The following is a 27,700-nucleotide window of genomic DNA, read 5'->3' as shown; positions in this document are numbered from 1 at the left end:
AGGGTAATGGGACAGAAGGCCACATGAACATAGGGATCACTGACCCTGGCAAGGCCAAATGATCTGCAGGTCTCCAGTGGGCAGCCTGGGTGCTACCTCTTTCTGAGCCCCTCTTCCTCCTCTATCTACCTCTACTCAGCTGTTGGTAGGAGCCACCAGGTCTGGTGGGAACATCCCTGTGAGGCATTTCTGTGATGGTTCCTTCCCAAAGGCCCAAAAGAATGCTTTTAGAAACATGTCCCAGACCTGCGAGAGGACCCCTTTCTCTCAGGGGACCCACCAGTCTGTTGCCATTGGCAAGGGGCAGCTCCTCTTGACTTTACCTCCTACATCCAGAACCTGATCGTGTCCTCTCCTTTCTTGTCCTCCCAGCCTCCCCTCTGGCTAGCTCGGTCAGGTCTCCCTAGACCCTGGGGTCAATAACGACACCAGCCACCTTGCCAGGACTCTCTCCTTAGCTCTTGCACCTTCGGTTGCTAGAACGGTCTCTTAACCACAGACTGAACCATGACAATCTCGGCTCAGACCCTTCAGTGGCTCCATGCTGGTGGCAGATGAAGTGCAAAGGACTTCAGTGGGGGCCACAGGGCCTCCGAGTTCTGGTCCCTGGCCCGGCATCCAGCTGTCTTGAGCCTGTTTGGGCCCTTGTGAACTGTGCTCCATCCGCTGCCCACTTAAGGCCCCTCAGCCAGGAAAGCCAGGCCTTTCCCTGGCCCTTTCTTCTCTTGCTCCAGTGTGCTGACAGTGAGGCCTGGGTGCAGGTGGTGGTGGAATCTGAGAAGAGCTGACATGCACGTTCTGTTTCATTCCCTTTTATTATAAACACCCCTTTCAAATTGACTAACTTTGTAAAGAAAATAAGTATTTTCTTAAAATAAAAGAATGCTGCAAACCCTTAACCCTGATGCCATCTCTTGGAACCCCCTGGCCCTCTGGCCCCTGCCCAGTTGAGTCAGGTGCCCCCTCAGGCACATACCAAGTTGACCCAGGCCATCTGCCTGCTTATCTGTAGCTCAGACACTGAGCCCCTCACCATGACGTGGAAGGCCACATGAATATAGGGATCACTGACCCATTTTACAGGCAAGAAAGCTGGAACTCAGAGAAGTGACTTCCCTGAGTCATGTGGGTCTGGAGCTGGGCAGGAGCTATTCCTATGCTCTTTCCCCTGTCTTGTTAATTCCTCTAAAAGGGGACTTCCACAAGTGTGGCCTCGTCCTCTAGCAGGCCAGGTACACAGGGATGGGACAGCAGGGCCAGAGAGTCAGAGGCAGGCTGCCCATGGCACCAATCATAGGCTGGCTCAGAGACGGTTCAGCAGGCAGAGTATGGGATGAGGTCAGTGCCAGCCCACCCTGCAGGTGTCAGGAAGGGTGACAGAGGTACCACTTGTCACCTGTTTTTTTTTGTGTGTGTGTGTGTGTGCACGCGTGCATGTGTGTGTGGGGGTGTGTCTGGGGATTGAACTCAGGGCCTCACACATGCTAGATATGACCCCAGGTTTTTACCACCTGGTTAGGGGCAGGAAGGCAGACCTCTGGAGAGTCTGGAGTCCTGGGTCACAGAACCTCAGAAAAGAGAGGAGAGAGTCAGCCTCACTGAAAAGGGCGGGCCCAGGTACCCAGCTGGTGTGGGATGGCAGAGCCTTTAGGGGCTTTCTGTTCTTCCAGGCCCTGCAGAAGAGAAAGCCCTGGGGGCTCTATGGGCCTGTGAGGGACCAGTTCTCCGAGTACCCACCAGAGAGCTCCCTGCAGCACTGGACAGCCCCAGGGGACCTGTATGGGCATACCCTTGCCCGGAGGAGCAAAGCAGGCATGACTCTAGGAAAAACAACTGCACTCAGGGCCGAGAAGACACCCTTCAGACAGTGCTCCCTGGCAGCCCCTGAGGAGGTGAGGCTCTGGAGAAGGTGGAGGTGCTTATAAATTACTCTGGTTTCAAAGACCCAGAAAAGGTGAACCCAAAGCCCATGCTAGGCTAGGAGAGGTTTGTGATGGCAGGGAGACTATCTGAGTCCATCCTGAAGCTTGCAGTCACCTTCCATCCCTGGGAAACAAAGGCCTCCAGGCCCTGGGTACCCAGGAGCTTCTTGGAAGGGCTCCTGAGGGTGTGCTCTGATCACACACTCCTGGAGGGTTTCAGGAAGGATGCTGCCATGGACAGCAGCATCTAACAGTCAAGGCACGGAGGCTGGGCCGGCAGGAAGGAGACCCGGAGCACAGCCATCATCACCTGGCTAGCTGTGTCTCGCCTGCCTCTACGCACGCTTCCTGCCTCCCTTTCCACTCCAGACAATGCTCTCCCTGTGCTTTCTGTGTACAGTGCCTTCCTTTGGGGCCTGTACCTGCTATTCCTCTCTCTGGAACACTCTTCCCCTCCTCTTTCCTCTTCTACCTCCTAATCAGTTTTCAGGTCTCACCTTACGCGTCACTTCCTCCAGGAAGTCTTCCCCACTGGGACCTCCCCGAATCTGGTTAGAGGTCTTACTTGAGCTTCTGGGTATACTTCTCCTCTCCCCACCGCCCCCTGATTGGAGTTGCTGGTTAGCTCATTGCCTTCCCTCCTAGACCAGAGGCTTTCAGAGGGGAGGACTCTGGTATACTTTACTCAGCATTGCACCCTGTACAGCTTGCCAGGTGCTTGAGTATGTTCTCAACAAATAAATTACACCCCCCCACACACACACACTCCCCACCCTCACACCCACACATTTTTGGTGGTACTGGGGATTAAACCCAGGGATGCACCACCACTGAGCTACATCCTGGTCCTTTTTATTTTATGAGACAGGGTCTCATTAAATTGCACAGGCTGGCCTTGAATTTATAATCCTTATTACTCAGCCTCCCAAGCAGTCAATTTGTTGAATAAATAAATAAATATATGAACAAAATCTACCCCTGAGGGGCTGGAGTTGTGGCTCAGTTGTAAAGCACTTGCCTAGCATGTGTGAGGCACTGGATTCGATCCTCAGCACCATATAAAAATAAACAAGTAAAATAAAGGTATGTTGTTCATCTAAAACTAAAAAAAATTTTTAAAATTAAAAAAAAAAACAACTCAAAAAACAAAACACCCCTGAAGGATGTGGTGATTTTGCAAGCCCAATGGGAAGTTCTCTGCCCAGCCCTGGCATTGCTCAAGGAGCCGCCTTGAGCGTGTGTGGCCTGTGCATGTAGAAGGTACTCACCTCTTGCTCAGCTCCTTCAGGGCACCACTTCGACATAGGCCCAGGTAATCCCCCAGAAGCTTCAGTTGTTCCCGACTCCTGCCAATGAGCCGCATCTGCTCCACATGCTCGTACAGAGAGGCATTCACCAGCTGCAGGTTGACGAGGGGCTGGGCCCGGATCTGCACCAGAAACTTCAGGGCCTGCCGACAGACCTGGGGACACCATGGAAAGGCTGGCTGTTAGCGACGCCTACACTGCCCAGCTCTCACCTGCCCTGCAGCTCTCTCCAAGGGATGTAGCACTAGCTTCATCTTATAGACTAGGAAACTGAGGTTCAGAGCGATGACGCTACTTGGCCAAGAGCACACAGCTCAGAAATGGTACAGTCCGACTCCCAAACCAGCTTTTCCTCTAATGACACCCGTGTTGCCCCCTCCCAACCATGACAAGATATGGGAGGTCACTCTGGATAAGGCCCCCTCCTCCGGGCCTCACAGTTCTTTCCCACTCTTTCCTGTATGCCCAACTTCCTTTTCCTGCCTATAGGAAACAGGTGCTCCCCTCTGGGCCCTGACTCAGGAACCAGGTGACTGGTGTTGCGGCTCTAGCTACAGGAAACCACAGAGCAGACACAGCTTAACAAGGTTCCCCAAGTGCACTGGGCTCTTGCCAACAACCACCAGGACTCCCCTGTGACTCTGTGGAGCTGAGTGATCAATCTCAGCTTCTCTCAACAGATTGAAAGAGAGTTGAAGGTTCTACCCAAGATCCTGGCCCTAATACAGTTTGCCAGACATAGGGAGGGACCTTGATCATATCCTCTTTTCATCCACAGAACAAGCCATGGGGAGAGGTGGCATCATTTCTATTCTATAGATGAGGAAACTGAGGCTCTGAGAAGCTGAAGTATCTGACCTGCCTGTGGAAAGTGGAGCCCAGGTCTGAGCTGCAGTGTTGTTTCTGAACACCAGGCAGCCACTCTGACTAGAAGAACTCCTTGTGGCATGCTAAGGAGCTGGGGCTAACTGGAGGAAAATCAAAGGATCAATGCCAGGAGACTATTTAGCAGTGCTGGGAATTGAACCCAGGTCCTTGCTAGGCAAGTGCTCTACCACTGAGCTACATCCCAGCTTCCCCACCCCCTTTCTTTTATTTTGAGACAGGATCTTGCTAAGTTGCCAAGCTGGCCTTGAACTTGGGATCCCCCTGCCCCAACCTCCCAAGTGATTGGTATTACAGGTGTGTGCTACCATGCCTGGCAGATTATTTTGAGTTTATATTAAAAGATATTCCATGCAAGTATTTGGCAAAGGGCCTGGCACAGAGTTCATCTTCAGTAAATGTGAACTTCTGTCAGCGACTATTTAAGAGCCTGTCTGTCCCTTTGAGGGTCAGAGAATGTAATGGGGCTCTCAGAATTGTCCCTATATCTGGGAGCTGAGGAGACCTCTGGCCTCTTGTCTTCCAGCTCCACCAGCAACACTCTCTCCCCCTGCCACGGACAACTCCTTTTTCCATATCCTATAGCCCTGAGGTAGCAGTCCCCCAGCTCGAGGGCAGCCCAATGGCAAACCCCTGGTGACCTGGGTCAAACTGCTGTCCTCCAGCCATGGCTCAGCTCTCCTGTAACAGCATCTGTCTGGCCTTGAGTGAGGCTCAGATGAAATACACACAGGAATGAGTGCCAAACACTGCCCAGTGCTAGAGACTGGCAGGGACTTTGTGCTCCCCAGGGGCTGTCCCTATCCTGTGGGCGTGGAAGAGAAAGACAAAAGCAAAAACCACACTCTGGGGCTGACATCCTGCCAAGTGCCAGCTGGGCTTCAGAACAAGTGGGTCAGCCAGAGCTGCAATAGCAAACAATAAGGCCCCAAAGCCCTGGCCAGCCACTTTCTGTTTGGACTTTCTTGTCTCTCTCAGGTGGTTGATCTTTGATAGAGAGCTGGATATTTCCTGATCTCAGATAAGCCTAGAAAAGTTTTGCAGTTTCCTAGGGAGAAGGAAGGAAGAGCACAGGATTCCAGTACTGAGTAAGGAGGTGGCCCGACTGAAGTATCAGGGTCTGGGGAAGAGGGAATGTGCTCACGGTCAAAGGTGCATTCCTGGTGACTCTGAGGGTTAGTTTTCTGTGCGTAGTTAGTTAAATACTACTGAGGGCAGGGGTGGTGATGGGTGAACAACAGAATGGCCAAAGCAAAGCCAACTTTGGAGTTTTTCCTCCCCAGAGGAGTGGAATTTACTTGGAGTCACCTTCCCTGAATTCTGAGGACACATCCATGAGGCAAGACTGTGTAGCGTGCAGGTCCTGGGCCTCGAGAGAAGAAAACAACTGCTTCCTTGTGTTTCTGTGTCTGTCTTAGTAGAAATCTATGCTTTGGAAAGAAGGCAGATTTGAAAGGAGAGGGTAGCATTTGAGATAGGATAGAATAGGATGGAATAGGACAAGACAGGACAGGAAAGATTTATTAATGGATTTGTGGTTGAACAGATGAATGGATGAATAGGTAGACAGATGGGTGGTCTTGAATTAGGGACTGAACAAGTGAATTAGGGACAAGAGATAGGAATGGCCTCAGGGGAGGGAAAGGGCACTGTTAGAAGGCACTGTTCTAAGTGACAGGCAGTACTACCACAGTCTTCACAATAGACCCAAGACATACACTATTTTTTTCATTTTGGGGGGATCCTAGGGATTGAACTCAGGGCACTTAACTACTGAGATGGCTTTTTTATATTTTATTTAGAGACAGGGTCTTGCTGAGTTGCTTAGGGCCTCACTAAGTTGCTGAGGCTGGCTCTGATTTCTTGATTCTCCTGCCTCAGCCTTCCTAGCTATGGGGATTACAGGTGTGCACCAACATGCTCGGCCTGAGACATACACTATTATTAAACCCCTTTAAGAAAAGAAAAACAAACCAAAAACCTTAAGAGATTAGGGTTCTGAAGCTAACTTGCTCATGACAACACAGCTAGAAAAGTGGCTATAATCCTAATGGCTTAGGAGGCTAAGGCAGAAGGATTGCAAGTCTGAAGCCAGCCTCAGCAACTTAGCAAGACCCTAAGCAACTTAGTGAGAAATTGTCTCAAAATAAAAAATTAGGGCTGGGGTCATAGTTCAGTGGTAGAACATTTGCCTCTCACATGTGAGGCACTGGGTTTGATTCCCAGCACCACATAAAAATCAAATCAAATCAAATAAAGGTATTGCGACCATCTACAACTAAAAAAATATTTTAAAGAATTAAGAATTTAAAAAACCCAAAAGGGCTGAGGATGTGCTCAGTTGTTAAATGCTCTTGGATTCAATCCCCAGGAAAGGAAGGAAGGAAGGAAGGAAGGAGAATGAGACAGACAGAAAGGAAAGAAGGAAGGAAGGAAGGAAGGTGGCTAAGCCCACCTAGAGAAGAGGACAATCTGAAAGATCTTAGAATATATCTTGTTCAAAGAAAAAAAGTATCTTGTTCAGAAGCATCTGGTGGACATACAAGAGTACCCAAGATATAATATTAGGGGCTAGGGATGTGGCTCAAGCGGTAGCGCGCTCGCCTGGCATGCGTGTGGCCCGGGTTCGAGCCTCAGCACCACATACAAAAAACAAAGATGTGTGTCTGCCAAAAACTAAAAATAAATATTAAAATTCTCTATCTCTCTCTAAAAAAAAAAAGATATAATATTAAGTGAACAAGATGGGAGAGAGGAGGGGAGGGGAAGGGGGGAAAGGAAGGACAGCAGAATAAAATAGACATTATTATTGCTGCATGTATATATATGACTGCATGACCAATGTGATTCTGCAACCTGTACACTCAGAAAAATGAGAAATTATACCCCATCTGATTCAAATGTATAATACGTCAAGATCATTGTACTGTCATGTGTAACTAATTAAAACAAATTAAAAAAAAGAAAAAAAATTAAGTGAACAAAGCAGGATGAGTCCAATATGATCCCAGCACATGTGAGGCACTGGGTTCGATTTATAAAAAATCGAATTACTATCACAGGGCTGGGGATGTGGCTCAAGTGGTAGCGCACTCGCCTGGCATGCGTGCAGCCCGGGTTCAATCCTCATGGCCATATGTAATTAATGCACAGAAAAGGCTGCCCCCCAGAATATTAGTAGTGATTACCTCTGGGTGATGACACATAATTTTGACTGATTTGTCTTTGGGCTTTTCTGTAAGTTTTAATGTTGAACAATAATCCTGTATTGGACTGGGGTTGTGGATCAGTGGTAGAGTGCTTGCCTAGCATGTGCAAGGCACTGGGTTCGATTCTCAGCACCACATATAAATAAATGAACAAAATAAAGATCCATCGACATCTAAAAAAAAAAAAAAAGTCCTAGTTTTCTGCATAGGGAAAGCTTTTAAAAAAAATAACCATATATTATCTTTATAACGGGTAGAGGCCCAGAAAAAGTGCACTTTTCCCCCCCAGCCATATATATAATTATTTTTTAAATTTAGAGACAGGGTCTTGCCAAGTTGCTTAGGGCCTCACTTGCTGTGGCTGGCTTTGAACTTGCAATCTTCCTGCCTCAGCCTCTCAAGTCGCTGGGATTACAGGTATGGACCACCACACCTGGCTAAAAGCACACTTTGGAAAACATGAAATAAGTAGCCCACACAGGGCTTGCAGTCACCCGGGGCCCTCAGGGTTGGCAAAAGTAAGGTTGAATTGCTCTTTGGGGTGTGGCCAGCTGGCTGGGCTGTCCATTTACTTATCTAGCAATCCACCCACCCAGCCATCTACCTAACTCCATCCATCTATCCATCTATCCACCCACCCACTCAACTATCCAGCCACACATCCATTGACATATCTGATCTATCTTATCCTGTCCCTCCTTCCTATCTGCCTATCTACCTAGTTGCTGGTGCCTTACACAGTTTTGTCTGTTTCTTGGAAGCTGCAGAGAATCATCTTCAGAGGTCTACTGGGGACTCAGGCAGGTGTTTTCAGAGCTCTGTTTGGGAGCTGCAGATAGGCACCAAGCTTTTCTCTTGGTCTTGAACCAGTGATCTTGCTCCCTAGAGCCAAACCACTTCAAACATACAAACAGCAGCAGCGAAATGGGGAGGATATTCCTCTGTCATTCAGCAGCCATGTAGGATCATGACTCGCTGGGCCTGAGACTTACCGGGCGCTTGGTGAGGTCCCAGTTGTGGATAATTCTGGCCGGAATCACTGAAGTATCATCTTGGTGGCAGATGTCACAGTAATAGAGGCCAGAGAAGGCACAGAGTTTGGGTCGTACAAAGGAGAAGCCAATCTGCCGGGAGCAGCCTGGGGAGATAGGCAGTGAGCAGAGAGGGGCAGAGTCAGCTCCAGGTATCACAGAGCTACTATGGTGGGAGGGGCCTGCTAGTTTTATATATATAAACATAACTAACATAACTAATATATATATATATATGTTATATTTTTTAAAAGAAGAGCACAAGGGTAAAAATGACTCACTTATATTTCCACCACTAATGATCAACACTATTAATGTAACAATGCACTATTAGAATTACTATCACAGGGCTGGGGATGTGGCTCAAGTGGTAGCGCACTCGCCTGGCATGCGTGCAGCCCGGGTTCAATCCTCATGGCCACGTACAAACAAAGATGTTGTATCCACCAAAAACTAAAAAATGATAAATATTAAAATTCTCTCTCTCTCTCTCTCTCTTTAAAAAAAAATTACTATCACCATTTTACAGCTAAAGAAATTGATGCTCAGAGGTGAAGAAATCTGTCTGGTTACACAACAACTAGTTTACACAGTGGAAATCAAATTTGGGCTTGGTTGGTCCCAAGCCTGAGATCTCTTCCATGATACTCAGCCTCCTTCATCCAGTGGTTCCACTGCTTGCTCCCCAATGCCACCTCCTCTCCATCCACCCCCTACCGGGGCCCAGTAACGGAAGCAACCAAGTCAGGGCCAGCAGTGAAAGAGCTGAAGAAGGGTAGTGGATGGGGAAGCCAGCAGGAGCCAGGGTGGCCTGGACATTTCCTGAGACCAGCTTGAACCCTGAGCAGCCTGTTATCTCAGGGGAGTGGGATAGGGCCAGTTTCAGCTGCTTGGTTGAAGGTCTCAGGGGGCACTGGGAGTGGGGTGTGGCTAGGGCAAAAATCTAAGGCTGGCTCAAATCCTGAACACATGTTCTGCCTCCCACAGGGGCAGGGGAAAGGGTCCCCCTACCACTGAGCCACTTTGGCCTTGGGACCAAAGTGCAGGATCTCTTGCTTAGCAGCTGCCTCACCCTGACCTTCACCTAATTTTCTCAAGGTTTCATTTCAGTGTCTATAAAACTCAGCTGCTACTTGCTATTTTTGTGGGGATATTACAAAGTAATAGTGAGACCATGTTCTGAAAGTGACCCGCAAACTGAAATACAACCCAGTGCGCACCAATGTCTGCCCAGCCACGGGGCTGTGCTGCAGGGTGGAGAGGAAGCAGGAAGTCGGGGTTTCACAGTCCTGGCTGTCAGGCTATCAGGTGAGAGCCATGGGGAGACCTGTTCTCTGTGACAGCACTTACTTCACAGGTGGGAAGTGTCCCCTCACAAGTGCTAAAGTCCTGCCCTTGGGCTGAAGAGAGAAGGGTGAGTTCTGGGGCACAGTGCTGCTTGCAGGTGTTTTCTGTAGGAAGCTCTGCTCAGCCTGCTTCTCCCATCCTCCAGGGGGCTACCGCAGGCCACTTCCTTCCAGGCATTTAAGGAGGCTTTCCCCTCTGGTCTGGCAGGCTCCTCCCTCCCCCCAGGTCAGCTCTGAAATTGGAACTCAACTTATTGTGGCCTTCTGCAGCAGTGCAGCTGGCATGTCCCCCTGTACACCGGGGAGTGGTACATCACATAGGCTTGGACAATTCAAGGGCAGAGAGCCTCTGGGGTCCTCTCCACTAGCACAGGCTCCGAGGGAGCAACCATCAAGGTCCAGTTCTGTCTCTAACACTTACTAGCTTGTATGAGCCTGAGCCAAGGCACTTACCAGCTCTGGGCCTCAGCTTCCTCACCTATAAACAGAGTAACAGCCCCAGTCTCTACTAAATGAGATAATCCAAATAAAGCATCTGGCTCAGTGCCCCACACAAAGGTGATTCAATGGTGATAATAACAAGGCAGATGCAGTGACATGAAATAATACCCATAATGTATTACTAAGGAGAAAAAACCAAGTTGCAGAATAACACATAGAGCTGTGCTGCCCGAGACAGTGCCATGCACCATAGGGGTCCCTTTTAAGTGAATTTAGCAAATTAAAAAAAATTTTTTTTTTTTTTTTTTAGTTGTAGAAGAATACAATACCTTTATTTTATTTATTTTTATGTGGTGCTGAGGATCGAGCCCAGGGTCTCACACATGCTAGGCAAGTGCTTTACCACTGAGTCACCACCCCAGCCCTTAAGTGAATTTAAATGGAAAACAGTTCCTTATGCACACTAGCCACATGTTAAGCATCCAGTGACCACACGTGGCTCACAGCTACCACAGCAGACAGCACAGATCTAGAACTTTTCATTAACACAGGAAGTTCTACTGGACAGCATGGAATAGCATGACTTGCAAAATCATGCACAAATATTTACTTTGGGAGAATCCCAGGCCCCTTTTGTAAAAGAATATGACAGTGTAGCAAGAAGATAATGCAGAAAGGAGACAGCAACAGGAAGCATGGTTGTCACCCACAGGTCCCACCCAGCAGCAGGAGAGGGGAGAGACAGGGGGCTGCCCAAGAGCAGGCAGCTGGCCCCACTGGGTGCTGGGGAGGTGCGGAGGCTTCCTGGAAGCCTACTGTTACGTCAACTCAGGGGAAGGATGAAGGCACAGGGAGGGCCCCAAATCAGGAAGTAGAGCAAGGCTGGCAGGCAGTGGGTGGTGGGAAGGTTCAAGTCAGCACCTGCGCAGAAGCAGCCCTGGGAGTCCAGGCCTTTCTCCGTGGGGATGGCCACCAGGTACTGCAACAGGAAGCCATTCTCCCGGGTGGCGAACTTCAGCACCTCCTGACAGTTTTCATCCAGACTCCCGCCAAGTGTCACGGCCTCCTCGGCTGTCTCCAAGTATGATGCCAAGACCTTGCGGACCAGGTCCCTCCACAGGGCAGCCTCCTCGGCGGTCCCTGCCTGCAGCTTCAGCACGGCCTTGGCTGTGATGATTTTGAAAAAGGCCGGGCCCCCTAGGCTTGTGTCCGGCAGGATGTCTCGGATGGTCTCCACTCCATGGCTGTCACTTAGCATCTTCTCATTGTTTTTCACTCGGAAGCATTTAAGAGACTCCAAAGACAGGGAGAAAATATAGGGTATCCAGGTCCTGTCTGCATACAGGTACAGAAGGGATTCTTTGATAGCATCTGGCTCCGGAACCTGGGCAGATGTCCAGTCAAACTGTGTGCCCTGGGGGACTGTGGGCTCCGGAAGCAAGGCTGAGTAAGAGAGGTGTCCACCTAGGGGAGCCTCAGCGGGGTCCTCAGGTTGGTCTGGATACTGGATGTTCACCCACTCATCTTCCTGCTGAGGCCGGACCTTCTGCAGGGCCTCCCGCACCCGGTCAAGCCAGTCCTCAGCCTCATCCTGAGAGGAGGCACGCAGGGCCAGCTTCTTGCCAGAGAAGACTAGCTCAAAGCGCCCATCACTGTGGGCCGGCCCCACAGCCTCACAGCGCAGCAGAGAGCAGCTTTCCACACAGGTGCGCTCCTCATCACTCAGGTAGAGGCGGAGCTCCAGCGGGGAGAGCTCGCAGAAGAACTCCTTCCAGATGCCCATGGCCCCTCGCCGAGCCACTGTGCCCAGCTTCATGAGGCCCCGGAATGGGTTGGACAGCCCTGGAAGCAGAAAGAGGCACTTTAGAGAATGGGCCACAGTGGAAATCCCCAGAACACAGCTGGTCGTGGGCCACTGTCAGATGGGATTCTGAAAGCTGGATGGGAATATTTTTGAGCACCTTGGCCAATCCTCCTCAGCATTTGTTAGAGTCTGTAAACAAGTCTGGATGGCGCCTGGCATTTTGCCAGAGGGAGTGGTTTGTGAAGTAACACCATCGAGCCATTAAGTGTGGAGATTCCTTATTGGTTGACTGATGTATCTAGTTTATGCTAATTAGATAAGCTGTGTGGAATGTATAAATACTGCTCCTGTCCTGCAATAAAGGGCTCCTACTCCTGCTATATCAATCTACACAAGTTGTTCGTCACCCCCCGGTTATTTTGCCCAGCCAGCAGGGCTGCGGCAAGCATTGACCTCATTTCCTGCACTTTGCTGAGAAGAGGAATGTGCTCATATACACTATATATATACTCTGGCATCTGGGCCTTCATTGGACCTTCCCTCCTGTCATTAGGTTGTGCTTCTAAGTGAGGCCAATCCCTCCCCACACCCACACAAGGCCAAGGACATCTTTCCAGCAATTCCCTTTCTCCTGTGTCGCTCTTTCCTCCCTTCTCTACTTGATCAGGCCCTCTGGCACACAGAATGCTGTAATTTCTCCCATCTTTAAAATCTCTCTCCTCAACTCACATCTCTAATTACTACCTTGTTTCTTAGTCCTTTTTACAGAAAATCTGCTTAAGAAGTACAGGCATCTCTGGCTCTATTGCTGCTCCCATTCCTTCTTGAACCTGCTCCAGTTAGACTTCTGACCTCTCACTTTACTGAAACTACTCTTGGGAAGGCCAACAACACCCTCCTTGTGGCCAAACCTAAGGCCTCCCTGGAGGCCTTACCTGACCCTTATCTCCTCAGCTCCCTGACCTCTCAGGGCTGGAGCACTCTGGGGCTCAGCCCTGGGTCCCTGTCTGTTCTGTGGACACCCACTCCCTAGCTGAGCTTACCTGCTCTCAGGGCTTTATGCCCACAGACCCCGCCCCCTTTTTTCCTCTAGCCTGGACTTCACCCATGAACTTTAATACATCCACCTGCTCCACATATGTCTAATAGATGCCTTAAAGTTGACATGCCAAAAATGAATTCCTAATTCTCTTGCTGCAAAACTGCTTCTTCCCTAATGTTCCTTACCTCATAAAATGGAGAACTTCATCCTTCTAGTTTCCTAGGCTAAAAACCATGGAGTTATCCCAGATTTTTCTTTTTCACCTTATATCCAAACCTTCAGCAAATCCTCTTAGCTTCAATACATATCTAATAGTCCCCTGCTTCTCCACCACTTCTACTACCTCACAGCTCAGGCCACCGTCATCTCTTACTTGGATTATGACGACAGTCCTCTGACTGGTTTGGCATCCCCTGCTGTCCTTCAGTATAGGAGCTGGAGTGATTAGTTTAAAAGATAAGCTAGAACATGTCCATCTGCCATTCTGTCCCCAGAACAAATGCCTACCTACTTTTCATGGTCCATAGGCCTCCATGTAACTGACCTCATCTCTCACCACCCCTCCCCACTCTGCACCAGTTGCTCTGGTCACCACTGTCCCCTGAACATGTTAAGCATGTTCTTGGCACAGGATTTGCATTTTTCTCACTGTTTGAAACACACAGATGACCTCATGCCTCCTTCCCTTCTCCCTTCCCATGACCTCACATGTCACCCTATTTGTGAGGGTGCTCTGGCTACCCTCTTGCCTGGCACTCCCTGACTCCTTATTTTCTAGGGCTCTAATCACCACCTAACCACACTCTATGATTACTTGACAGTTTTTTTATTTCCTGGATCCCCCTGCCAGAATCCAAGTCCCATATGCTTCCCCCTGTGTCCTACACATCTAGAATACTGCCTGGCACATTAGAGACACCAATGAATACCTGCTCAATGAACAAAGGAATGAAGGCCTGTGACCCACACTGCTCAATGCCCCTTGCTCCTCTGGAGTCTGCTACATTATATGGAGGGGTCCAAAGGCCACAAAATTCTCTTTCCCCCAGCCTGGAGATTTGTACTGCATAGGGTTTCCTGACCCCTTGGATATCCTAAGTAAGAAGCATACCACTGGGGGTAAGGGTTGTGGCTCAGTGGTAGAGTGCTTGCCTAGTATGTGTGAGGAACTGGGTTTGATGCTCAGTACCACATAAAAATAAATAAAAAAAATATTGTGTCCATCTACCACTAAAAAAAAAAAAAAAAAAGAAAGAAAGAAAAAGAAAAAAAAGAAAGAAAGAAAGAAAGACAAAGAAAAAAGCACACCTTCTCAGACATGGTTAGAGACCACAGCCAAAAGCAGGTGGGACAAACCCAAAAGAAGCCAACATGGAGATCAGGGCTCTTCTCACCCAGAGCCCCATGGACCTGACAGAATTCTCAGCTAGGTCACTATAAACAGAAAATGAGGAGAAACTGATGCCAGGACCCCATTACATTATTTTGTTTGTTATAAAAGGAACTCATTTTGAGGGTTACAGAAAAATTAGGTTATGGTTATTTAGTGCTTTCTGGAATTTCATAGGGTGGGGCCTTCACAATAAATAGCACATGGAGGACAGAAACAAACACAAGACCTGATAAAGCCCACCAGCGCTGTTAAATGAACCATCTAAAATAAGGCTTTTAGAAGGAGCTGTTAGAACACCTTGGCCTCCGAGGTGCAGGGTGCTCTGAGCACAGAGAGAATCAAGAATCCTCTGTAATTCTCAATTTTATAGTGCAATTTCAGGGAGCGTATCTCTGTTTCAATATATGAAACAGTATTTTAATTCTCTGTAGATAGGTTTTAACACTATCTCAATAAGATTTTATAAGAGAATACAGTACTTTTCCTAAAATGCTCTCCTGAATTACTAAGCATGAGTATGCCTCTTATTACATTCTGATATGAAGTTTCTCTAGGGGAACACGCCACCCATTGGATAATGGCAAACAAGACTTTACAACTGCTCGGTCCCTGCCGAGCCACCTACCCATCTGCCTGCGGTGCACCACCCGGAAGTTCTTATGCTCTGGAGCTGGTGCTGCCCTGGCTTTCCTGCTTCCTGGGGAAGGCACACATGCTTTGTCTGATGCCCCCAGGGAGCAGCTCTTTCTTGGTCCTTGAGAAAAATGCCTGTGGAGAGCAGGCCTTGACTCTGGAGTCCCTCGAGAACCAGCTCCGGAGCCATCTGTGGTGCTCTCAGGGGCTTGCTCCTGGGTAGGCCGGTAGAAGTCATCTTCAGAGATCCAGTTTCTGCTTTTCTGTTGAGAAAGAAGTAAAGATAGAGATTGTCTGATGTTTAAGGTTTAAAAAATTATATACCATAAAATGACGCCCCCCCCCCCTTTTTTTGTGGTGCTGGGGATCGAACCCAGGGCCTTGTGCATGCAAGGCAAGCACTCTACTAACTGAGCTCTATCCCCAGCCCAAAATGAACCCATTTTAAAGGGTATATAATTCAATAATTTGGTATATTCCCAGAGTTGTGTAACCATCCCCTTAATCTAAGTTCAGAACATTTTCATCACACCAAAAAGAAACCCATACCTACTAGCAGGCACCCTCATTTCCCCATTACCATTCCGGCTCTGGGAAACCACTCATCTATTTTCTGGTTTTATAGATTTACACAATCTGGCTATTTCATATAAAAGGAATCATATAATGTGTGATCTTTTGTGACTGACTTTTTTCTCTTAGCATAATGTTTTCACCAAGTATATGTGAAAATTCAAATTCTTTTTTATGGCCAAATAATTGTATAGATGAACCACATTTTATTTATCCATTCATCAGTTGATGGGTACTTGGGATGTTTCCACTTTTGGCTATTGTGATTAATACTGCTATGAAAATCCATGTACATGTTTTTGTGTGGATTCAGGTTTCCCTTTTCTTGGCTACATACTTAGGAGTGGATTTGTGGGGTTGTATGTAACTCTAAGTTTAACATATTGAGGACCTGTTAAACCATTTCCCAAAGTGGCTACACAATTTTACATTCCCACCAGGAATTTATGAGGCAACTAATTTCTCTATAAACTCTCCAATGTTTGTTATTTCTTGATTACAGCCATCCTGATGGGTGTGAAGGGCTATCTCATTGCAGTTTTCTTCTTTTTCTTTTTTTTCTCTCATTGCTGTTTTGATCTGCACCTCCCTAATGTCTAATGATACTGAACATCTTTTCATGTGTTGGGTGGTATTAATATATCTTCTTTGAAAAAAAAAACCAATTTGAATCCTTTGGCCATTTTTAATTGAGTTATTTATCTTTGTTGTTAAGTGCTGAGTTGTGCCCCCCCACCCCACCCCCCGCAAAGACTTGTTGAGCTCTTAACCCCAGCACCTCAGAATGTGATCTTTATTTAGATGTAGATGTAATTAGTTAAGATGAGGTCATACTAGAGTAGGGTAGACCCTTCATCCAAAACGAGTTATGTCCTTATACGAACAGAAGGCAAGACACACACAGAGGAGAACACCAAGTGAAGACAGAGCACAGAGGGGAAATGCAGGGGAAGGTGGAGGGTGAGTCTACAAGTTCAGGGACACCAAGGTTTGCTGGCTACACTGGAAGTGAAGAGAAAGGAATGGCACAGATTCCTCACTGTAATCTCCAGAAGGAATCAACCCTGCTGACATCTGGATTTTAAACTTCTAGCCTCCAGAGCTATCAAAGAACACATTTCTGTTATTGTAAGCTGTCTGGTTTATGGCATCCTATCATGGCAGCTCTAAAAAAAAATATATATATATATATATATATATATATATATATATATATATATATATTTTTTTTTTTTTTTTTTTTTTTTTTTTTTTTGCAAGGGTTCTTTAACATTCTAGGAACTAGACCTTGACCCAGTTATATGATTTGCCAGTGATCTCTCCCATTCTGTGGCTGTCTTTTCACTTTCTTTCTTTCTTTAATTTGTTCTTTTTAGGTATACATGACAATAGACAACAGAGTGTATTTTGACACATCATGTATACATTGAGTATAACTTATTCTAATCTTTCACTTTCTTTTTTTAATTTAACCTTTATTTTTTTTAACCTATTTATTTTTTATGTGGTGCTGAGGATCGAACCCAGGGCCTCACCCGTGCTAGACAAGTGCTCTGCCACTGAGCCACAACCCCAGCTCTCTTTTCACTTTCTTAATGGTGCCTCTGGAAGCACAAAAGTTTTTAATTTTGATGAAGTCCAATTTACCTATTTTTTTCTTTTGTCTCTGCTCCTGGTGTTGTAACTAAGAAACCATCGCCAAAGCCAGCGTCATGAAGATCTACTCCTACGCTTTCTACTAAAAGCTTTACAATTTTAGCTCTTACATTTAGGTCTATGCTCAGTGTTAATTTTTGTGCTAGGTCTAAGGAAGGAGTGCAACTTGATCCCTTTGCAGGTGGACGCCAGCTGCCCAGCATGTTGGTTCTTCTGCCCTGCTTATGGGGCTGGAGATGAGGGAGGTGTGGGGAACGGACTCAGTTCTGTGCCTGCCTCTGCCTTGGCAGCCCTGGAACGCCACCACAGGCAGGCCCTTCCCCGCCCCTTCTGCGGTGCTGTCTGCGTGCCCTCTCTGTCTGAAGCTCACCTAACAGAGGAAGTCGGAGAAGTGTGGGGTCTGTGGGCTAGTGGGAATGAATTCTAGTTCCTTTGTTTCACTATTTCAAGCCCTCCCTGCTTCTGTGCCCCAAAATGCAAAAGCAGAGGCAAGGAAGCTGACTGGGCTGTCCTGTGTGGCTGTCTACACAGAGGATATGAGTCACAAGAGGGGTGGGACCAGACCAGCTGTTTTGTTAAGTGCCATCAGCCTCACCCTGATGTTGCTATTTCCAACCCCTAAATCAAGACATCCTCCTTGCTTATGTAGACAGGGAAGAGGAGCTGGGCTGGGGCTGGCTGCCCCAGAAGGGTACTTTTTCACAGTTTAATCCATTCAGATGCTCTAAGACTCCTAAGTCAAGAGCTGCAAGTCTGATTCAGGCACTTGGGGAACCTCCCAGAACTAGGTCCCCAAGGCCTCCTCCACAGACCCCTCAGAATTGGCAGGTACATCCTCTGTCAGGGATGGGAAGATCTGTCAATGGCTACTGGGGAACATGTACAATGCTGCATTCTTAACAAAGACTGCCTCTGACATCAAGACCCTGAGGAAAACAGGCCGAAGCAGCTCCCTGAAATCATGATGCTATCCTGGCAGCCTCTCACACACTTGTGACATCCTTCTCACCATCTGTAGCCCCTGCTCATAGCCCTGATGGGAGACATCATCCATCACCTCCTCCTTAAGCTTCTTTATTGGTTCTCAACCCACACTTCCTCCCACAGTCCCAGATGGGCCAGGGTCCCCTAATGAACCCAGTGATATTCTATGCTTAACCCCATCTTGTTTGAACAGTCCTATTTTTCTTGATATCTCCCACTAAAGGACATGGCACAGGGTCATAAAAGATGGGGAATAAATCTTGATTGTCCCAATGTTTTTAGTATAATATAAGAAAGGTGGGTTGAAGGAACTGGAAGGATGAAAACAAATGTGAATGTTATGACCATGGATAGGGAGGGCTTCTCTCTCCACTGAGGAGAGGGAGACTACTAGGAAATATGCAGACCCTAGTTCACTGACCACAGAGCAGCCTCCAGGAAAAGGTTCTTTAGAGAAAACCTTTGGCTCTCTCAAACAACAGGGAAAAGCATTGGGAAGCAGATTCCTTGGAAAAAGCACTGAGAGTATGTGTCCTGCAAAACCCTATCAAAGAACACACCCAGGCAGGTGCAGTGGGGAGGGAGAGAATGTGCCTGCAAAACCATCACACAAGGGTTCCCTTTTCTCTCTCCTTTTCTATGCCTGTTGGTTCAGGGGCTCACATTTGTCCAGCTCCCTGCCCCTTTAATAGTGGGGGGAATCACTACTGACCCAATAACTATATTAGAGTACCACCTGCCACCAGGGACCCAAGACAGAGGAATGGCCACCCTGAGTTACTCAGGTACCATGATGACACTGTACACAATAGCTAAGTTCCAGAAAGAGAGATCTAGCTAAGGAATGTGATGCTGGGTCTTTGGATCACCTTCAAAAGGATTGGACATTCTGTCTAGGCTGTCCTCATTATGACAGGCAAAGGGACTTTGTACCCACGACTGTGCCATAGGTGGGTGGTCCATGGGGGATTGATTTGACCAACTCATAGATAGTCACTCTGGGTAGCTTCCAGCTTTCTGCACCTTCCTACCCAGCACTTAGCACAAGTGTAATTGTGATGTGGATCATCATTTGTCTAATCTAGTGTCTGTCCCCAAAGGATAGGGATCTTGTCTGTCCTGTTCCATCTCTGTATCCCTAGCATCCACCATGGTGCTTGGCTCATAGTAGATGCTTTCTGTTGAATTAATGAAAAACTAAACATTTTTAAAAGAAAAGCTGAATGGCTCTGAGGGCTATAAAACTTGACATTGACCCCCAACATTCCTCCAAACATTTTTGCTCAAATAATAAGCATGGAAGCACAGAAAGATAAGGAACTCAGGAACAGGCACACAGGGCACGGCTCAGCATAACCTTCAGCATGGCTTGGCAGTCACCTTGCACAACCTTTAGGGGCCCATAACATTCATCTTCCAGAAGTACATCCAAAGCCATTTTCAGGATAGTAAATACAGAGAATCTAGCTCACATTTATAGTTATATGATTTATATAGTCATATTCAATAATGCGTGAATATGTAGTGAGACCCCCTAGCAGCTTAGCGAGACCCTGTCTCAAAATAAAAGATAGAAAGGACTGGGGTTTAGCTCAGTGGTAAAGTGCCCCAGGTTCAACTACCAGTAACCCCTCCATCATGAATATACACAATCTTATGAATACACTAAAACCCACTGAATTATACTTTGATTAGGTGAATTGTATTTCAAATAAGGCTGTTAGGAAGTGGGAGAAGTGCCTCTCTAGGCTTCATGGCCCTGACCCCAACCTGAGTCATATGATCTAGAAGCTAATACCCAGGGAGAAATAAGCATGGATAGAGCTGAAAAAGCAAGACCACATCCCAACCTGAGCCCCAGATGGCAGCTGGGATAAACTTGGGGTTTTTTAATTTCTGTCTCTGTTTCTCACGACTCTCTTTTGCCCTCCATGGTATAGTTCAACTGTAAAGGCCAGAGAGAGTCATCAGAGAAACTCACACCTACAAAGGGGTTCATTTTCTCTCTTTCACTGTGGCCTCTCTCCCTCTTCCTCTATAGGTCTCCAGAGGCATTCCAGAGCAGCTAACTTCACTCACCCTGCCCTGTTAGGTAGCTGGGACTTGAGTCATAGAAAGGGCAGATACCACGCACATACCTTCCTGCAAACACTCAATAAAAGTCAATAACTTTGGGAAATGTCAAAGGCCACAGGAACAAGTGTAAAAGGCTAAGGAGCTCGAGTGCACAGCTTGACAGGTGCTTCATTGGGCCAGCAGTCCTAAAGCCTCTCGGCCCACAGAGCTCTCAAGGAGAGGCCCAGGGCTGTCTCTCCTAAGGTTCCTAACAAATCGGACTGGCCAATGCTATCTACTAGAAAAACAGTGTGGGCCACATGTATAATGTTAAATGTTCTAGTAGGCACATAAAAAAAGGCAAAAAGAGAGTTAGGGGCATAGCTCAGTGGTAGAGTGCTTGCCTCGCATGTGGAAGGCACTGGGTTTGATCCTTAGCTCCACATTAAAATAAGATAAAGGTTCATCTAACACTAAAAAAAAAAAAATTTTAAAAAGGTAAAAAGAAACAAGTGAATTTTAATCTATCTTATTTAGTCCAATATGTCCAAAATCTTTTCATTTTAACATGGAATCAATAAAAAATCATAAAAATAAAAATTATTGAGGGCTGGGGAGATAGCTCAGTTGGTGGAGTGCTTGCCTCCAATCCCTAGCATCACAAAAAATATTGAAAAGTTTTTATTCTTTTATCTTTTTCACACTAAGTTGTCAAAATACGGTGTTTATTTTATATTGCATATCTCAGTTTGGACTGGTCATATTTCAAGTGCCCAACAGCCACATGGACTGCCACATTGGACCATGTAGTTCTAAAACCTGGGTCAAGGAAAAATGTGTATTTTCAAAGCCTGGTATTTTATAAAAATATTAATTTAATAATAATAAATACTAAGGAGGAAACTAAGGCTCAGAGATGCAAAGTCACTTGCCTAAGGCCTTAAGCTGGTGAGTGGTAGTGGTTAAGAGGAGAGACTGTGACCAGGTAGGGATTACCTTCTTCACAGAGTTGATGTGAAGATGACGAGGGGTACATACATGGGAAGTGATTGGCACAGCACCTGGCTCATCTCTACTCCTCACAGCCCAAGAAACACTAGCTCATCATTTCCATGCTATTAACAATACTGCAGGCAGGAGAGGTAGGTTAATGGGGAGAAGGCAGAGACTCAGGGTCATTAGCTGGGGAAACCCTGCTTCTGCTCTGAATCATTTCCCCAGGACTTCCCCAAATCCTGCACCACTCACCGGGCTGGTGGGGGAGGAAACCACAAGCTTCAGTCCAACCGTACCATTCTCCAGGGCCTTCTGCTGGGCACTCCTGTGGCTGACTGCTGCGCCTGTCTCTTTCGTAGCACTAGAGGGCTGCTGGTCTGAAGTGCTCCCCATAGGGTCAGCTTGGGCAACATCTGGTTGCTGCACATCTGGGATGTCAGATGCCTGGGAAAGTGATTCCTGCTTGTGACCACCATCTGGGCTCCCAGAAGATGCTTGGGCAGCAAGGGATTCTGCAGGCACATCAAAGTCCAGGTGTGTACGTGTGGCCAGGGAGAGTGAGGCCTGTAGCGTGGGGATCTCCGTCTTTTGGCTTAGTCCGTTGGTTGGCACAGAGTTTACCTGGGCTTTGCTGAATTCTGACAATACCCTATCACAAAGAAATCTGTGTATAAGATGATGGATAGAATGCCTAAGGCTACTGGGACAATGGTAAGAATGGAAAAATGCTGTTCTGTGATTTAAACAACCAAATAAAACAACACTCTCTTCAATACCCATTGCACTCCCCAGCCCCCAGCCCCACACAGCCCTCTAGACATACCCCACAAAGGTTGTCCCTGGTCAGGGCTTAGTCATACCAGATGGTCAGGTGAGCTGTGTAGTCAGGATCTCAGGTAAAATGCTCACAGGGTACAAATGAACACTTGCACATGGAACGAACTGCCTTTCTGAGAGTCTGCTCAAACAAATGGTTGTGTGGGCAATTGTTTCCCCAACACTGTCTGTGACAGAGACTCCAAGACAGATGGTGTCTACAGTGGGGATCCCCATCAGCAAAGCAGAAGAGACACCAAGACTGCTGGGACAGGGACTGGGTGAGATGAGGTTGTACTTTGTCTTGTGACAGTCACAAGGGCAGCAGGGAGGGAATGAGGTGCAAGGGTTAATTCCCCTCAGAGCTGGACTGGGTGTGGGATCATAGAAACCTCATGTCCCCAGAAGTTGAGCCCAGTGTACACCAAGAGTAGAAGGGTGTGTACAAGTGTACACGGGGTGTATCTCTTCATGCTCCTGTGGGACTGCCACTCCTTGTCTCTGAGGCACTTTCTGGGGCCACAGGGAGTCAATGTTACTGTCACAGTATCCATGTATACTGCACAAAACGTATTTCTGAGCCTTCTGAAATGTGCCCTGGCTAGTGACTGCTCCTCCCTCGCCTGTGGTTTCTGAGAATCCAAGTTTGTTTTCTAAAATAAACCTATTTGCTGTTTTCTCTTCGGCTTATAAAATCAGCAGAGTTTGCCTTAGATGGTAACAAGGTTGTTTGCAGTCCAAAATCTGCACACATCTACTTAAACTGGGTTCAGAAGATGTTAAACGCCCCTTAATTGGGCCTGACAGACATGAGGATTTTAGCACCCAGGTTGCTTACCTGCTTGTCTTCCCACTGAGCTGTGCTCTTTCCTATGCCATCCTAACTCAAAACATTCCAAGACAGATAGTCAGAATTAGGAGACCAACCCATACACTTATGAGCAACTGACTTTCAACATGGACACCAAGACATTTCAATGGGGGAAAGAACAGTATTTTCAACAAATGGTGCTAGAAATCAGTGAACAGACACATGCAAAAAGAATAAAGTTTGAATGTGATCTCACACCATATAAAAAAATTAACTCACAATGAATCAAAGACCTAAATGTAAAAGCTAAAGCTATAAAAGAAAGCTAAAGCTTAGAAGATGATATAGGTATAGTTGGGTGCAATGATGTATGCCTGTAATCCTAGTTACTTGGGAGGCTGAAACAGGAGGATTTTGAGTTTGAGGCCAGTCTAAGCAACATGGTGAGATCCTGTCTCAACAAATAAATTAATTAAATAAATAAATAAGGCATAAATTTTGTGTCTTTGGATTAGGTAATGGTTTCTCAGATGTGACATCTAAGCCTCAGTGATTAATACAGATAAATTGGATTACCTCAAAATTAAAAACTTTTGTGTTCCTAATGATCTATCAAAAAAGTGAGGGGCTTGGATATATAGCTTGGTAGAGCCCTTGCCTACCATGTACAAGGTCTGGATTCCATCCCTAGCACTGATAAAAACTAAAAAAAAAAATAAAGCATAATGACAACACACAGAATGAGAGAAAATATTTGCAGATCATACATAAAAGTCTAATATACAAATATATAAGCAATTCTTACAACTCAATAATAAAAGACAATCAAATTTTAAAATGGAAAAAGGATACGAATGGACTTTTCTCCAAGAAAGATAACAAATGACAATAAGTACATGAAAGGTATTCGATATCATTGGCTTTCAGGGAAAAGCAAATCAAAACCATAATGAGATACTACTTTATACCCATTATGATGGTTATATTTAAAGAGAATAATAAGACTGGTAAAGACGTGAAGAAATTAACTCATATTAGTTGTGAGAACGTAAAACAGTGCAGCTACTGTAGAAAGAGTTTGGTAGTTCCTCAAAAGGTTAATCATAGAGTTACATGTGACCCACAATTCTATCCCTGGGTATATGTCTAATAGGCATAAAAATATGTTCACACAAAAACTTGGATATGAATGTTCAAAGAAACATTACCCTAAATAGCCAAAATGTGTGGGGGAAAATGTCCATTAGCTGATGAATGGATGGACAAATTGTAATAGATTCATATACTGGAGTATTATTCAGGCATGATATGTGTTATAAAATGGATGGATTCTGAAAACATTATACTAAGTTGAAAAAAAAGGCCACATATTATATGATTCCATTTATATGAAATGTCCAGAATTGGCAATCCATGGTACCTGTAAGGGGCTTCCCTTTGGGGTGGTGATATTGTTCTTGAATTAGATGGTAATGATGGTGCACAACCTGGTGAACACACAAAATACCACTGAACTATATATTCTCTTTAAAAGGTGAATCTTATGGTATGTGAAATCTATCACAATAAGAAAAATGGATAACCAATCAGAGAAAGGTGGAAAGGTGTTTGAGGAATGGTTGGGGTGAAAGGAAAGTGGGCAGGTGCTGTTTCTTGCTCTAAGGTCTCATTCTAAAAACAGATCAATGAAAATTCAAGAGTGCATCTTGCAGGAGTGGGGAGTGCTGAGTTCTGGAAACAAAGGGCTTCTACAGGCAGAGAAGGAAAGTAAATTTGCTAACAACTGTAAGTGTCCATACCACTGGGACAGAATGGAGCCACTTCTGCAATGAGGCAGGGAGGCAGAGTTTTGGCAAATCTGCCTTGTGAGGTACCAGTTGCCCACGGGCACCTGGAAGACGGTGTAGTGAATGACTGAGAGCAGGGCTCCTGAGTCTATGTGGTCTCACTTAGTACACTGCTGTTCTTTCAGCTCCTCAACTTCAATTTGTTTATCTGCATAGCAGGACTGATAATAGCACCCACTTTTTATGACTGTGACAAATACTAAAGAGATAATGTAGGCAAAATGCTTAGCAGAGTGTCTGGCACAAAGTAAGTAATCAATAAATGTTAACCTCAATTTTTTAGTAGTTACTTTTATCACTGATAAGATTGCTTAGCCTCCATGTACACAAATATAAACATTTAGAGAAAAAAGTCAAATTATGAAAATACTTGTTAGCACTATAAAATGATTATCAATTAATGAATCCTAATGTAAGAAAAATTTTAATGACAAAGTAGACTAGGGGTATTAGAATAAATGAGTGAAATGCCTAAAGATAGCAGGAAACTTATATGATAAATCAGTTTCCACTGAATCAAAACCATGGTCAAGATGAAAACAAGTTCAGTTTCACCAACATCAGTACCAATCTTCAGAGCCAGAGAATATAAGAGAGACACGTGCATCAAGCGGAAAAAACTGCTAGCTAGAGATGAGATTTTGAATGAAAAGTAAAAGAAAAGAAATTTTTGAAGAATTGTGAAAAAATTGCAACCAAAATGGCTACAGTCCTTCCATTTCTATTTGGCTCTGGGCACCAATTTCCAGAAACTTTTAATAAAAAAAATTTTTTAAGGCTGGGGTTATGGCTCAGTGGTAGAGCACTTGCCTAGTATGTGTGAGACACTGGGTTCGACCCTCAGCATCACATTAAAAAAACAACAAAATAAAGGCATCGTGTCCATCTACAACTAAAAAAAAAAAATTTTTTTTTAATTTAAATGTGCTTTATTTTAGAAAGCAATTTGAATAGACTATGTGTCAGCTGGGCATAGAGATACACATCTGTAATCCCAGCTGCTTGAGAGGCTGAAGCAGAAGGATCTCAAGTTCAAAGGCAGCCTCAACAATTTAGTGAGGTCCTAAGCAACTTAGCCTGTCTCAAAATAAAATATAAAAAGGGGTTGTGGCTCAGTGGTAGGGTGCTTGCCTAGCATACGTGAGGCGCTGGGTTCAATCCTCAGCACCACATAAAAATAAATAAATAGAGTTATACAATTAAAAAAAAAAAAAAGAGGAGGGATGTGTCTCAGTTGTTAAGTACTCCTGGGTTTAAAAAAAAAAGAGTATGTGATTTGTGTGTGTGTGTGTGTGTGTACACGCACGTGCCCATATATATATATGCTTATACATGTGTGCAGTAATTAAAAAAACATGGCCTGGAGAACCACCTTACAAAACAGTACTGCCAAATGTCTTGTGTTGGTGGAACATGGTACTGTTTTGACAGGCAAGGGCCACTGAAATAAGCACAGAGGTGGGCTGCATATACTGAGAACCATTTCCCCCAAGGGAAAGATTCACGACAATAACATCTGACAAATATTAACAAAGCTTTTGCAGCAGTTTTTAAATTTATTTATTTATTTTGGTGGTGGTTGTTTTGATTTTTGGTACTGGGAACTGAACCCAGGGGCACTTAACCACTAAGCCACATCTCTAGCCCTTTTTGTTTTTAATTTTAAGACAGGTAATCACTAAGTTGCTTAGCACCTCACCATTGTTGAGGCTGCCTTTGCACTTGGGATTCTCTTGCCTCAGCCTCCCAAGCTGCTGGGATTACAGGCTTGTGCCATTAAATCCGGCATAAGTAAACCCTTAAGTGCTGGTGAGACACTTATATCTAAGAAATGCTGATCTCTGTGGATGTTCAAATACTTACTTCAAGGCCAAGCTCTAAGAATGATGGTGTTAGACATGCATTTGTGCATCTGTGTGTTTAATGTTTGTCAGGGGTTCACCTCACTGTCCACAGTGTTTGTCTATACATTCTGACCCTTGTCCCTTGAGTTTCCCCATAAAACCCAAGACAATGCCTCTCACACAGGGTGGATGGTTACTGATTCAATGACCTCAAGTTGGAATTTTCCAATCATAAGATTCATGAAAGATAAAGACCAGGTATATGACATAGCAAAGCAGGATGGTCTGTGGAGAAGGCAGAGACACAAAAAGAGCTGAGACAGGTGAGCAGACCTACATCATGTGGTAGAGACTGTTCCTCCCCAACATTCCCTATCCATTTGACATCAGGAAACACCATCTCACAGGCTCAGTGCTCAGAAGCTGTCTCTGGAGCCAACCATACAGTCTCACCTGTGTTGCTCACCAACAGGCATCTGACTTGATTCTCAAACAGCCATGTGTAAAGGAATCTCCATCTTAAAGATGAAGAAACAGAGCTTCAGCAAGAGTCAGCAGCATGCCTGACATTACTGGACTTGTAAGTGGTAGAACAGGACTGCAAACTAGTCAACACACCACCTAACTCCAGTGCTATTTCCGCACTGGGTGGGAACCCTGGAAGGACCTGAATCAAGGTCAGGGTGGGCAGCAGGAGTGGGAAAAGGTCCTAGATCAGGCTGATGGAACACGGGCTTACCTAAGGGAGACTCAATATAAGGTCTACATTTTCATCTATTAAATGAGCAGATATCCACAAGTTTGGTAATAACTTGTGGCAAGGTAAAAGGATAAGGCTACACCTCTGGTAGAGTATAAACAGGCAGTGCCTGAAAAGCACATATTAATTCATCCTTTGGCTCAGCAGTTTTGCCTCTAGGAGTTTACTGAACTGAGATATTTACATAAAACTAAAAGACCACAAATACAAGATTATTTATGGAAATACTAAACTCCAATGTCCATTAAATATAGGGCTGATAAAATAAACTAATATATATTCAAGCAATGGAATAACATATGATAGAAAAAAGAATGAAGACAATCTGATAGGAAAAGATCTCTA

The 27,700-nt window shown here is 45.7% G+C and overlaps 1 protein-coding gene across 1 annotated transcript in view; it reads right to left on the bottom strand.

Annotated features, from left to right (window-relative positions):
* Positions 1-27,700, bottom strand: part of LOC114108463 (pleckstrin homology domain-containing family M member 1) — a 45,481-nt gene that overhangs the window by 5,288 nt on the left and 12,493 nt on the right. Inside the window, exons 5-9 of the mRNA XM_071603939.1 lie at positions 21,530-21,926; positions 15,006-15,276; positions 11,063-11,983; positions 8,316-8,461; positions 3,191-3,384 (exon numbers count right to left, since the gene is read on the bottom strand). Coding sequence (XP_071460040.1) covers positions 3,191-3,384; positions 8,316-8,461; positions 11,063-11,983; positions 15,006-15,276; positions 21,530-21,926 — 1,929 coding nt within the window. The remainder of the gene's footprint in view (positions 1-3,190; positions 3,385-8,315; positions 8,462-11,062; positions 11,984-15,005; positions 15,277-21,529; positions 21,927-27,700) is intronic.

This window comes from Marmota flaviventris, chromosome 17 (assembly GCF_047511675.1).
Source record: "Marmota flaviventris isolate mMarFla1 chromosome 17, mMarFla1.hap1, whole genome shotgun sequence".
Lineage (NCBI taxonomy): Eukaryota > Metazoa > Chordata > Mammalia > Rodentia > Sciuridae > Marmota > Marmota flaviventris.
The sequence above is the reverse complement of the archived record's forward strand: the minus strand, read 5'-3'. Positions and strand labels throughout refer to the sequence as shown.